The sequence below is a fragment of the Portunus trituberculatus genome, chromosome 37 (assembly GCF_017591435.1).
Source record: "Portunus trituberculatus isolate SZX2019 chromosome 37, ASM1759143v1, whole genome shotgun sequence".
Classification (NCBI taxonomy): Eukaryota; Metazoa; Arthropoda; class Malacostraca; order Decapoda; family Portunidae; genus Portunus; species Portunus trituberculatus.
In genome coordinates, this window is record NC_059291.1 from 7,479,577 (window position 1) to 7,495,301 (window position 15,725).

Sequence of the window (15,725 nt, forward strand, 5' to 3'; positions counted from 1 at the left end):
TTTGCATGACCGAGCACATTCTTACTAAGTATAGTCGGTGGCCGCTGGCGACAGCAGGTTGTCCACGTTTGACCATTACTGCAACGGGTGCTACTTTGGGAAATGCTCGAGTGACACATCAAATTTCAAAATGAATGAGTATCCGTCTCAGATGGAACAATAAACAAATACGTAAATACGTATATATATATATATATATATATATATATATATATATATATATATATATATATATATATATATATATATATATATATATATATATATATATATATTATAAATCAACTTACTATTTGAAGGGGAAAAGAATATTGGGTTAATTTTCCTGTACTCCTCAAAAGCTGCTTCACTTCCTTGGGCCACGCAGCAACGTAACAATCGGTGCGCTCGCCACTTTCCTTACATATGTGCCTTGCTGACGTGAAAATGTCACCTGAGGTCGTACGTGTCAAGTTTGAGCGAGGAAAACTACCTAGGCGCGGTTCAAGGGTTGCGTGTCAGTGGGTGGTTGTGGCTGCGTTGTGTGTTGTTGTGGCGCTGGGTGTGTTGTGGCTCATACACCATCTTACATGTTGCCACACGCAATCACCGGATCACAGAGTTGAGGCAAGGCAGGCGACGCTGAAGACCCATCAGAATGAAGGACTCAGAATCAGTTACTTTTCCTCTTACTGGTCATTTGAAAGTGATAAATATTCGAGGATGAGTAGAGCAAGAGGAGCAATGTCAACGGTTTATATGTACAATAATACCCCCACGCATTCTCGCAGCGTTGACCTAGAGGAGGAAACGCCCGCTCAACGCCTACACCGACTCCTGACGCACCCAACTACCTCCTGCAGGAAGTTGATCCGAGTAGGCGGTCGATCCTGCCTAGGTGCTTACGATGGTTCAAAAGTGAGTGAGTGGATATTTAATGCTTTTATGAGGCTAACCGCTGAGAAAGGAAGAGATAACACGGAGTAAATAGTGGCTGCATTTTAACATTTCAAATCAAAGTATTGTGGTAATCAACATGACTACTACTACTACTACTACTACAACTGTTACAGCTGGTATGTCTGGATGAGTGGGTCGGCCTGGTGCCTCAAGACTGCTTAGTGTACTCCTTCGGGATCGGCCACGACTTCACTTTTGATGAGCATATGCAGGTAAGGTGAGAGATACGCCGCTAGTCACAAGGGTAGATCTACAATATGTATAATGCATGCGTGAACAGAGAACTTAAATAAAACAAAAGAAAAGAAAAAATACGAGAGGCAAGGAAATGTTTATACTAAACTCTCGATTCCATATATCATCATTCCCTCAGCATTGTGCATTCACCCTTCTCTCTCTCTCTCTCTCTCTCTCTCTCTCTCTCTCTCTCTCTCTCTCTCTCTCTCTCTCTCTCTCTATATATATATATATATATATATATATATATATATATATATATATATATATCTCTCTCTCTCTCTCTCTCTCTCTCTCTCTCTCTCTCTATATATATATATATATATATATATATATATATATATATATATATATATATACACACACACACACATACATATAAACGTACATAGACCACTCGGAGTAATTATCAATATTTGAAAATTTGCGGCCCCAATTTATACGATATCTAAGTAAATGCATTTTTTTTTCAAAATTAAATATTTTCCTAGCCAATATTCTATAATTTTTTCCCTTAATAGAAATATTAAATGATGACTTCCTACACATTTTGAAATTAGAATGTTTCCCTCTCCATTCATGATAATTATTTCACTAAACAGTGCATGGTCGTTCGCAGTGTGTCATAACTGTTCGTCGTTGTCTGTGCCATAACGGATGAATAGTTTCTATCCTAATTAAGTAAAAGTAATATTTAAGATTAAAATTTTCCCTCCCTAATTAAGAAATTCTCAAAGAAAGTTCTAACGCATAGCTACTCTAATTACATCCACCATGTCATCTGGCTGGCGGTGCGGCCGAAACAGGACTTGGGCTGCGAGGTTCATGCCTTTGACCACGACGCGGACCACGAGCACTACGACTACCGCCTGGGTCCCACTGCTTTCTTCCACAAAGCCCGCATCGGTTCGGAGACAGGATACATGAGGTGATTCCTATGATAATACGGTTATGTAGTACGTCATCTTTCAAAAATACCCTCACCGTCTGATGCATTTCCACTCACTTCATCTACCTATGACATTTTCCACCATTGATTTGCAGTATATCCTGAGGAAGTCACCATGAGTCTGTAGCAGCGCGTGGTGTGTCCAGAAAGAATCGCTGCCCTTCACCATTTCATTTCGTTTCCTGTGAAGTTAGCACGAAAAACGGGATATTCCATTGTGCCATGTCCGTGCTTTCCCTCGTAACATCCAGACTGCAGAAGAATCGTAAATCCAATATATCTGCTTGACTATTTTTAACATTTTGTATTGGAATTTCATGTAGTTTCCAATGCAATCTTCATGATTCGATTAAGCGGTACTTTATTAAGGATTTTACACCATCAGTGAGAAAAAGATGAAAGCCCAGTTGAATAGCCATGTGCCCTTCGAAAGTACTCAAGAGTAGTCCTAACGAGAGAACAAAGCGTTTCACAACACAGGCCCTGTTCCGGGTAATATTACAGCAGCATAACCTGAAACCACCTCGCCCTTTGCTCACTCTAGGCCTGAATGAAGGAAATCAGATCTTACTATGGGATGATGGTTGATGAAATAATGACTTGCTTGAGAATGCTGCGTTCAGGACGTGCATATCATCAAAATGCTTTGCACTCACATGCTGCCAAAGAGGCAAATAATGGAGTTATCGTAGCGAATTTTTTCCACTGATGATGCAAAACCCTCGTAAACCGTCATTGTAATCATAAGGGAAGAATAAAAACTATCATCATTCACCAGAATCTGCAAAAAATTATGAACATGAGATGTTGAAAGTTCAGAGAATGAGTTCCTTGGTTATTGTGCTAGGCAGGAAGGCTTGTTGTGCCTGGGCGGGGCTTGGCGTCATAAAAGGTTGGTGGGAAAAGTTGCCTACACACCGTTTTCTCTCATCGCAATTATTGTAGATGAAATTTGATTAAAGAATATTTATAAGTTATTTCGGTATATGTATTTTTTTTCTTTTTTCCCCATACTATGTAAATAACAACTAGATACGTATGGAGATCAACTTGGCAAGAGGGTGTTTGGAGGAATTTGCTCCCATGCCTGCTGCCTATACAACCATCACAGCCTACTGGGTAACAGTCTTCCTCTGCCTCAACCCGAGCTGTCCCATAAATATAATTAAGATATATTGTATACCTGTAACACCACTAGAGCCAAACACACACACACACACACACATATATATATATATATATATATATATATATATATATATATATATATATATATATATATATATATATATATATATATATATATATATATATATATATATATATATATATATATATATATATATATATATATATATATATATATATATATATATATATATATATATATATATATATATATATATATATATATATATATATATATATATATATATATATATATATATATATATATATATATATATATATATATATATATATATATATATATATATATATATATATATATATATATATATATATATATATATATATATATATATATATATATATATATATATATATATATATATATATATATATATATATATATATATATATATATATATATATATATATATATATATATATATATATATATATATATATATATATATATATATATATATATATATATATATATATATATATATATATATATATATATATATATATATATATATATATATATATATATATATATATATATATATATATATATATATATATATATATATATATATATATATATATATATATATATATATATATATATATATATATATATATATATATATATATATATATATATATATATATATATATATATATATATATATATATATATATATATATATATATATATATATATATATATATATATATATATATATATATATATATATATATATATATATATATATATATATATATATATATATATATATATATATATATATATATATATATATATATATATATATATATATATATATATATATATATATATATATATATATATATATATATATATATATATATATATATATATATATATATATATATATATATATATATATATATATATATATATATATATATATATATATATATATATATATATATATATATATATATATATATATATATATATATATATATATATATATATATATATATATATATATATATATATATATATATATATATATATATATATATATATATATATATATATATATATATATATATATATATATATATATATATATATATATATATATATATATATATATATATATATATATATATATATATATATATATATATATATATATATATATATATATATATATATATATATATATATATATATATATATATATATATATATATATATATATATATATATATATATATATATATATATATATATATATATATATATATATATATATATATATATATATATATATATATATATATATATATATATATATATATATATATATATATATATATATATATATATATATATATATATGAGAACTGTTGATTTTATTTCCTGGTGTGACTTGCTATCCGAATGTAATTGCTTGCTTACTATAGTAGTACTAACTCATTATGAAGTCACCGCACTGTCACTGTAATAGCCTCCTTTTGCAGGTCATGTGACGGTGACGTGTGTGATCCTCTCATCAACTACCTCACCCTCGCAGACATTACAAAGTACGCCAAACATGCAGTATATCTGTTGAGTATTTAGAATGCTTAAGATAGTTCATATGCTATTTATAGGAACTCATTGACAAAACCAAGACGAGATGAAAATTTCTTTAGTGTTCTCTCTGTCCAGACACTCATACCAAACAACTTACAGGCTTCTCGATCACGGTGGTCGGCGTCTCTCCTATTTGAAAATGGATATCGAGAGCGAGGAGTGGTCGGTGCTCAGCCAGATCCTGCACCATCAAAACTCATCGGCCACCCTCGCATCTACTGCTCAGCTTTCTTTAGAAGTACGGATGTAATAGTCATTCTGGTTGTGTGCTAAAAAATTTACATCAGTACTAATTTTCAGTGTCTATAAATTTGGTCACTTTTCTCCATATCCGCTTAGATCCACATAGAGCTTCATGGCAAATCACTAAGCGAGAAAAGGGCCCGAATAGCCTCATGTCTAGCTACCCTGGAAGAGCTGGCGAATCTTGGTTTCAAGCTGCTGACCTACGAGGAGAACGAACTCAACCCCCAATACGAAGACATCGATGGAGCTCACTTGGGACTTTATGCAGAGATTCTCCTCTTACGCACCAACCGCAACAGTACCTACATCAATCCATCGAATTAATGGAACTTCTAAAACAGGGTTGTTTGAAAAGTCTAGAGGACAAGGTATGCAAGTGGATGGTGGGGGTGGGGGGGCAATAAAAGGATGGATGTATGGGAGTGCTTAGGAGTTTAAATATTCTATAATGTTAACATGGGTGGATTTGCGTTAAAAAATAGACAAGCACCTTCCATTTAGTTCTAATTTATCCAACCCTAACCCACTAGTCAAATATGAAAGACTTACGAGGTTAGATAACTTTCCTGCATGACATTCATTCTTCCAATTACATAACCTTTTGCAAAACAAAGCTAGATAACATTCCTGCAACATGTTCATTACAAAAGCACAGGAAGGATAAAGGCCATAGTAATTCAATTATTTACTTGGAAAACTTATATAAACTTCACACCATAAAATACTTACACCCATAACTAGACTGTATGAAGTTCTCAGGTCATGAAGGACTAAGAATGTAAACAAGGTAAGGCATCTAACAAGGATGGAAGTTGCTCTTCAACACCCTACCTGTTCATACACTAATTATACAATTTTGAACATGGTCACCTAAACTATTTTCTTTTCAAAAAATTCTTAGAGCTGGAAAGATTGCTACCAGACAAGAATCAAGACTCATTACCCATCTTTACAACTCGAGCACAAGTTGTAAAGCTAAGTGTTAACCTTCTGACTAGGGAAATGCACCTTCACCCTTTTAAGGTTAATTTGGTCCTACACTACTACAGCATTGGAGATTTCCCATATAGGTAGGTAGTGCTGTCATTGTCTTATTTTTCTTTCATATATACTTTACTTAATATCACTTGCAAACTACTAAACAAGACACCCAATATCTGTACATTGCATGAGATGAAGAGATGGCACAACAAATCAAGGGAGGACATACTTTAATCCTACAAAATCAGATCTATACTTATTATACCCAAGAGGAATGAAAACCTCATGATCATCCAGACTATCAAACAAATCTTTCCACAACTATTTACAATATATAAATTCCAATGCCATAGCACTCATGACAAGTTTATACATTGTTGACAAACTATGTTGAAAATTTAATCATGCCACCCTGTGCTAAGTGAGGAAAGGGTAGTCTTAAATTACCACAACCAATGCTAGTAGTTCAATAGGCAGAAATGAGTAATCTTCATAGACACTGCTTAGTGCTGTTTTCAGCTGAATTAAAACAAATTTTTCATCACAAATACTTCCTTCATCTACATATCACAGTGAATGCCAGCCCACTATATCCCAAATAGTATGCCAATATACTAATCCTTACACAGGTTTCCCACTTAAACCTCCTCAAACTGACTGATACGCTCCCGACCTCCTGCGCCGCCCCACCAGGTAGGCAATGAGGACAAGCACCACCAGTCCAGCCAGAGCACAGCCAACAGCAATGGGTACAACATCAGAGATATTGTCTGCAGTGCAATGCACAGCTGTAAGAGAAAATGTGTGGATTAAGATTTGTCTGAGATTTTAGTCACTTGGGGCATCCAATGTAGTACTACCAGCCTAATATATAACTTTTGTATTAGTCAATAACATTCCCATGAAACCCTATCATTAAATTTCAATGAAATGTTAATACAAAAAATACTTTCATCAACAAAGTTTCATACAAGAAGTATCAACAAAAAACTTTGAATGCTCACAGTCCACAAAGTCCTTCTCTTTGCCAATCTGGTTGAAGGCTTGAATCTGGATGTTCTTGAGGGTGGACGTGATTGTAGGGTTATAATGATCCTTGTCAAGCATAGCAGTCACGTTGGAGGTAGAGAGATCTGCACGGCAGATGAAGCTATGGTTGACACTCACTTCACCAGGGTTGAAGTTGTAGTCCACAGTCAATGTCAGAGTCTTACCTGGAAGATAAAAACGCTGAAATTCTGGTTTCATAATACATAATTTTAATAATTTCAAGATAATAGGTTTCCTGTGGTAGTATGGCATGTGGCTACCTTAATTAAAATTCTGGTTTCATAAAACAATCTTAATAATTTCTACAAGATATAGGTTTCCTGTGGTAGTATGGCATGTGGCTGCCTTTGATAAAAAATGACAAGGCTGAGGTTTTGAACAAGTTTTGAAGTCAAGTCAAGATGCACCTATGCAAGTTCTCCAATTAAATCATCCCCAGTGGTCTACTGCAAAATTCAAGATTTCTTAACACTAAGGGAGTCAAGATGACAAACCCTGGAGCAGGTGCATCTCATGTTCAGTGTCACTTGTAACTTCACATTTGTCTGTCCATAAATTTGCATTATGACATTATCTTGGTTGATGATGAAAATGGTCTATGATCCTACATAAAAAAAAAAAAAAAAAAAATATTGAGGATGTAGATAGATGGAAATGGATGCATTTCATACATGAACTGCCATATGTAAGCCCGATGGTTTCTTAGATACCATACCTTCTTACATTCTTATACATTCATGGTTGAGAGCAGAGAAGCTCATTTCTATCATCCTACAAAATACACACCAGCTTCAGTGGCATTGTCCAAGTCATCCATGGACAGACTGGCAGTGAGGTCTGTGAAGGTCCAGGAGTTCTTGTCTGCGGGGTCAAAGTTCATCCGAACGTGATTCTTGCCCCAGGTGAAGGAAATGAACTGGCTGCCATCAGTTTCATTGCAGGAGCCATCCACCTCAACTCCTAGGGATGGCACAAACACTTTGCCAATGACTGTGGTCTGAAAAGAAAAGTATTCCCATTTACAATATTTACCTTGCTCTAAACCTAAAGAGGTGACCCTACAAAGGTGAACATTACCATTTACCACTTACCCTTCCCATATATACATTTTGAAGGTGTTTGTCATCAATAAGTAATAAAGAGTGAATAGTAAATGCTAACAATCCTTAAACAAACTCCTCTAAATTACAGTACTACTGCCAGGATTGTGAATTTCAAGTTTGTGACTGGCCAAGTAGTTTTTTTTAACTGATACAACACAAATTTTGTGGGTGGTATGTGCCATACGAAAGCGTTGCCATAGGAAAGAGTTCGTTTCCAATCTTGTCAATAGGGTGGAGGGAATACTGTAATGTCACCAGTACTACAGAACTTTAATCCTCCATCTTGTTCCACACCCCCTTTGCACTGATCAGCTACTGCACTCTGGAGCTTACAAAAATTTCCACCCACAGGAGACTAGCTGCTCTCTTCATTGCAGCCTATAGACACTTGGAGAGTATGGGAAGCGCTGTTCAGCTTCCGCCCATTAGTGGCGCAGGCAATTTTATTTATAGTGATACCCATATTAGGGCACATCACCCCCAAAGCTCATCTTGGGTGTAACCACCTAGAACTTGGGTATCATGGTGACATGTAGGTAACTTTAAACCACTCGACAAATGGCAAAGTGTTTAAGGCTGTACGTGGTGGGATTCAAACCTACGCATGGGCGTCTGCCCGATTCCATGCTCACCACCTTATCCACTATGCCACCGCCTGTTTGCAAAAGGTACTAGTATTATAAACTGTATACATTAGTATTAGAAACTGTAGACATTCATAGAAATGTTTAAGTAATCAAGAGAAGAGAAGAAGAGAGGAAGAGGTCACAGTTCTGTGAGAGGTTTGTGTATCAACATCGTCCTCCCTGCAGGGGGATGCTTTTCACTTTTTTGCAACGTCCATCTATTTATTGTAAACTTGGAGACAATACTGCAATATTTTCAGCTTTCTACAAAATCCATCTAATTATTGGAAACTTGGAGACAGTCTTGTAATAAAGATATCCTTACTCGTACACTAAAATGGTATTAACCTACTTCTAGAATAACGAGTACACTACCCATAACAAAATGCTAAAATGGTACTAAGCTACTTCCAGAATGCTGAGTACACTACCCACATCAAACAAATAGCGCAGACTTACATTGTCTGTGCGCGAGTAGTTTATGTTGAAGAAGATCTCTCCGGCAATCTTCACACAGGTCACATTATCTTCCGTCACATTGTAGTTGATGTGCGATGTTGGCTTAGGTGCTGGAGTGGGGGTTGGAGTAGTGGTGGGGGTTGGAGTAGTGGTGGGAGCGGTGGTGGTGGTGGGCGCGGTGGTGGTGGTTGGCGCGGTGGTGGTGGTTGGCGTGGTGGTGGTGGTTGGCGTGGTGGTGGTGGTGGTTGGCGTGGTGGTTGGAGTCGTAGCTTCTGTGGTAGTGGTTGTTGAGGTGCTCGAGGTGGAAGTGGTAGTGGTAGTGTCTGGATCAGCGGTGGTTGGTGTGTCAGATGGATCAGATCCTTCAAAGCCACTAAAGTCTGACTCGGCGATGACCGAACCTGCAAAAGATTTCCAATTGTTTATCAAGGAAGGGTTGTACTTCAAACTAAAATTTAAGTTAGGAACAAATGAGAACCTTAAAAAAAATGAAAACGAAAATCAGGTGATTTGTCCAGATAAATTATGAAATCCTGATTTAAGCATTTGAAAACACTTAAAAACAAGCTGTAGGTAGGAATATATTCTTAAAGTCATCTACTCTGAACATAAAATTTGATAACCCTAGGTAATGGCAAACTAGCTTAGTCTATTCCTTCTAGTGAAAACCAACACTAACATCACAAAGTACAGAAACAAAAAGGGGATAAGAAAAATATAGCTTGTCTCATTCTTGAACTCTGAAAATAGAATTTACAGTCCCTGGAATAAAGACAATCCTCTCACCATGCAATAACTATCTTTAGGACATTTACAATACCTGCTCTCACCATGTATGATGACTGATCTATACTTACTGAATCAAACATCCATACTTTGCTTCATACCTCAATTTTCATAAACAACTAAATCAAGCCTTACAAAAATTTGGGAATATGCATCCAAAACAATGACTGAATCCACATGTAAACCCACCAGTCTTCACCTATTTCAGTTTTCTCTTGCATATGCTATTTTACCCGAATATTTGTTAGGAGACATTTACAAGAAGCACTCAAGACATATCTGGGCACTACAAACCATGAAATTTATCTTCAAGCTGATAGAATTAAGTTCCATATTGCTATATACAACACTATGCCAACCGTTTCCTAACAATGATGTAACACTTCGTTTTTTATGTCTAGCCATGGAAAGACTGCCTCACAAAAAGGATTCCTTTTCTCCATCCCTAACACTAAGCGAAATTAGATGTAAGGGAGCTTAGACTAAACTATAAAAGTTTCTATACAGAACAAAGGGTTAATGGTTTAGTAATAACTGGCAAGAAAAATTTAGAAACATAACCGGAGTAGATATGGATATAAATCTAAGTCTTGTTTCCTCTATCTTCCAGAAAAGACATGGCACAGACTGACAATTTATTTCACTTGTCTTGCAGAAACGACGTATGGGACATATTTAGACACTAAATTCAGTGCACTTGTGTATTGGTATAACTCGTAGTTCCCGTCAATACATCATCGTCTGACATCAATAACCATGCGTCTCCACAAAGCCACCTTGAACCGTTCACACCGCCCACGCATCAGGCGGGTGGTTTCAGCGCCTGACACCCCCTGCCACGGCACAACTGCGCCACCTAACCCTGCCGTCCCCACTCAAAAAGCAGCTGTAAACCAACTTAAGAATACTCAAGGGAAGCAGTTTAAGCATCGAGCTAACCGTCTCATCCTTCTTGACTAAAGGCATTTCCTTGGTGGCCACACCACAGCTGCACCTGACCCAGTCAAAACAAGAGACAATAACGCCCTTTAATCAATCTTTAAAATCTGTTAGGCAAATTGTGTGCTGACGGCAACAACACCCCATTACTTTAAGGTTAGATGAGGGAGTGGACATGAATACTCTGAGATGTGTCGTACTAGTACGTACATAGGGGTAATTTCCACCCCTACCAGATTCTAACCAGTCACACATCACGTGGCAACCACATCTCCACATCGATTTCCAGCTTCACGTCCCTGTCAGGCTGATCATCAAGACACAGGCCGGCCAGCAGCAGGCCCCACCAAGGGTTCATGAACATGGCTAGGGGCTAGGGGGCGTCGCAGCAGCTTGACTGACCAGATCACATGACACGGCCAGAACCCCCCACCCCCGACCCCCACTACACTGGACGGACGGATCCCCTACACATCCTCCTCCTTCACTCTAGCCTCCGTTGCCCTCACCTTCCTGCCTCTACCATACTTCCACCTTCATGTAAGCGTGAGCATAATCACACGTGCATCAACTAAATGAACACATCAGGGCGAAGTACATAATGAGGTCGTGGAGAGGACGACCCCACCACAAAGTCCCCGTCAGCGATGAGTGGTTGTCGCCATCCGCCACTGTTCAACAAGGCTTCACCGATTCAGTCTGCCAAGACACTGATAGAAGACCACTTCAATAACTGCGTGACACTTACCCGACAGGAGCAGCAGTGCAGCAAATAGAACAGTACACCGAGCCATGATGAAAGAAAATCCCAGTCAAACGCTGACACAACCGACCCGCACCACTGCCTGACAACTACTGCGTCAGGTTTAGCTCCACCTTCCGTTCCCGGCTGTTCTCTCCCGCTCGCCTTCCCCTCGCCACATTATCATTATCTCCACACTCATTTCCTTAATTCTGTTGACCGTGTATGCTTCTAGAAAACCCTTATACTGGATGATATACACTATGTAATATGCATTGTATGCTGATGATAGAGATTAATACAATATGTGAACAGTCTTTCGGCAAAACAAGCAGTTCAATACATTCCACTGCTTCCTTCCTGTCTACTAGATTTTTTAAATTCTGTGATATCCTGTATACACACTTCGTAATTCCTGCAATACAGATATCGTGTACAAAACAACAGAAACAGAAAATGGATTTCTGCAACGAACAGACAGGAGTGGAGTCATGCAAAGAGGTATTTGGTAGTTATCGTTTCTCCCACTGCACCATATTTTTAAAGGTCCCGCGCAGACCGGACGAACCTCACTACAACTACTGTTTGTGTACTAATTACATAATTATACTCGATTGTCCTGGAAACACATCATCCGAATACAATTAGATATACAATGAATATCGAAGGCTACATGAAACATATAATTTCCTACACAGCACTACATGAAACTCTACACGAGAGGGATAATCTTTCTAGAAAATTCTGAAAGCATCTATAATAAGCAGTACTTATTAACAAGCCAGTAGGTACATGTGAATGATTACTGAACACATTCCCTCTCTCATATTAGGAGACGGTTTGCACTAAACAACTTCTGGGACCTAGTTAATTTTGAGAAGAATTATGAAAGTGAAAGTCAACCAACCAAGAAACATAGGGGTTACCTTCCAAACCTTGTTTTGTTTGTTTGATATTTACTAAAATAATATAAACGATATAGACATACAGTACTAATACAGTTGTGTATGATCTGGGAATAGGCAAAGAGGAGGGTGGGGAGACTACATACATTAAATAGCTCACTTTTCAGTTACTATACGATTTATAAAAACAAAAAAACAAATACAAATGATAATGGAGACGTTAGATAGCTGTGTATGAATTATTAGGATAGATGCATTTACATTCGTATAATCTCATTTATTTTCTGTCTTTCCATACTCAAACTACAACACCATATGGAATGGAAAATATAACTAAAGCACTGTACTGTAGATAGTCCGTATTCAGAAACGCTTTGCTCTCTCACAACGACTGATTTTCAAAGACCACAGGGATGATTAGTGAGATTTTCTAAAGTGTTTCTCCACTTAACTATGTAGAAAATTTGTCACTCTTTCCCTAGAACCATAAAAACACTTAAGGAAACCGGTGTATATTTAAATAGAAAAGATGAAGCAGAAAAGTGTTTGAGGATACGAGCAATAGATATCAAGGTAATCAGGTAGGCTATTTTTTTTTATAGTTCCTAATACACCTGCACCACACCACAACCTTGCTATGATGCCTCACTCATTGACACTCCCAAAAACAAATATTTATTTTCTATTCACACATATTCTAAACGAACATGGATTGAATTCTCTATACGTAGTGTTTTAGTGAATTTACTTCGGCTTCTTACATAACGTTCTGAAGGAAATATCTTGTCTGAACGATGCTAGTGATGGTTTAGCATTAATGACGTCCCATGTAAAGGAAAGATGACTATGTGATCACGATTAGCCGTTTTTGTATATAACAGAACTTATATAAGTTTATTGATGGCGAGTAGAGGCTTTATTGATAGTTTGAAGGATGTCTATTAGGTAGTTATAGTGATACGCGAGAATTATATCCCATCTACTGTATAGGAGGAAAAAAATGTGAATCCGATTAATATATCTTTTATAATAGAACATTAATGTCTTCCAGAGTGTTTCGGAAATTTCTTGATAGTTTAACGAGGAAAAAACAACCACATGAGTCATATTAATCATCCTTGGGGTCCTTAAATTAGTCCCCCATTAGAATACTAAGCTTTGCAGATCATTAATACTTGTCTCTTTTACGCAACTTTATTATTACACAACTCAGTGCTAGACTTAGGAATATGTGTCAGCTTATGTGGTTAAACTGTCATGGGTTAGTGAGGTTGTTTGGTTATCATCCCTATCACTGCTCTCTCTCTCTCTCTCTCTCTCTCTCTCTCTCCTGGAGTCTTATCAGTACCTTTATCACACATCTGCTTACACCCCGCCAATGACAACATTATCCACTGGCAAACACATACACACACACACACACACACACACACACACACACACACACACACACACACACACACACACACACACACACACACACACACACACACACACAGCCAAAAACAGATAACGGGCTGTGTTGTTCGTCATTATCTACTGGTCTGTGGTGGTATTGTTTGTCCCACCTACTCTCTCTCTCTCTCTCTCTCTCTCTCTCTCTCTCTCGTAAAGAACAATTTGTACAATTTAGACATGTCAGTTCTAAACTTCCAACTATCGAACAACCAGAAAACAAGAAGGCGTCATACTTGGTGGTCATCCTTGAGAGGAAAGACGGACTTCACTATATGGATGGCGCGGTGTGGCGACAAGATTAAATTTTGATTGTACGATGGCGATGCACTGGAAATAAACATTTGATCAAAATAAAAAAGATGCAGCACACGTACAAAGCTGACCAGAGAAACAAATTATTGGTCATTAACATGTATGTAACCAGTCTAATTTTCTATATTATCGACTAAATAGTAAAATTAATAGATTAATCTCTCTCTCTCTCTCTCTCTCTCTCTCTCTCTCTCTCTCTCTCTCTCTCTCTCTCTCATGCATATACATATCCCCAGTAAGTGTTGTGGGCCTGAGAACTGGGATCTCAGAACATGAAGGGGCGGGTGCAGAGGAGGCCGGGGGGCCGGTACCGGTATCCTGCAAAAAAACAAGCCAGGTTACTACAGGCTGCGGCAGGCGGCCTTGGGACTCCCAGGCGCCAGGAGCCACTGGCAAGGGTAATGGAATGTTTGTGCCAATCGTCCCCGAAACTGCACGGAGGAAACACCACCACGGGCCCGCCACAGTGACACTGCAGGGCAGAGTGGAAGCAACATGGTAGACCTGCCCTGAGTGCTGGATCTGCTGACCACCACCATGCTGCCGCCATAGAGCTGCAGCTCAGCGTTCCCTCAGCTTCATCTTGCAGGACGTCGGTCCTCGCCGACAGACGCCTTGACGGCCGTCATCACGTGATAGGACTCCATCCACTAGTGTTGCTATGGGTGGCAGTGGCGGTGGGGGCCAGGCGGCTGCCGCTCTCAGGCTGCCCAAGGATGCTTTATCGTGACACTGCGTCAAACCTTTCATATATATATATATATATATATATATATATATATATATATATATATATATATATATATATATATGTGTGTGTGTGTGTGTGTGTGTGTGTGTGTGTGTGTGTATGCGCTCGCGCGACCTAAAACTGTTCCTGCGTCAAACCTTTCATATATATATATATATATATATATATATATATATATATATATATATATATATATATATATATATATATATATATATATATATATATATATATATATATATATATATATATATATATATATATATATATATATATATATATATATATATATATATATATATATATATATATATATATATATATATATATATATATATATATATATATATGTGTGTGTGTGTGTGTGTGTGTGTGTGTGTGTGTGTTTGTGTGTGTGTGTATGCGCGCGCGCGACCTAAAA

The 15,725-nt window shown here is 36.7% G+C and overlaps 2 protein-coding genes across 2 annotated transcripts; one reads left to right on the forward strand and one right to left on the reverse strand.

The window, feature by feature from the left end:
- The first annotated feature begins 298 nt into the window (after positions 1-298).
- On the forward strand, positions 299-5,688 carry LOC123513973. The gene is made up of 6 exons (XM_045271492.1): positions 299-897; positions 1,053-1,151; positions 1,983-2,104; positions 4,832-4,894; positions 5,046-5,184; positions 5,286-5,688. Exons 1-6 carry the CDS (start codon positions 406-408, stop codon positions 5,514-5,516), a joined length of 1,146 nt encoding a protein of 381 aa, XP_045127427.1. The 5' UTR covers positions 299-405; the 3' UTR covers positions 5,517-5,688.
- A 176-nt stretch (positions 5,689-5,864) lies between these two features.
- LOC123513975 (lysosome-associated membrane glycoprotein 1-like) lies at positions 5,865-12,043 on the reverse strand. The gene is made up of 5 exons (XM_045271493.1): positions 11,885-12,043; positions 9,412-9,812; positions 8,010-8,220; positions 7,178-7,387; positions 5,865-6,961 (listed from the first exon to the last, which is right to left on the reverse strand). Exons 1-5 carry the CDS (start codon positions 11,928-11,930, stop codon positions 6,822-6,824), a joined length of 1,008 nt encoding a protein of 335 aa, XP_045127428.1. The 5' UTR covers positions 11,931-12,043; the 3' UTR covers positions 5,865-6,821.
- Positions 12,044-15,725: the final 3,682 nt, after the last annotated feature.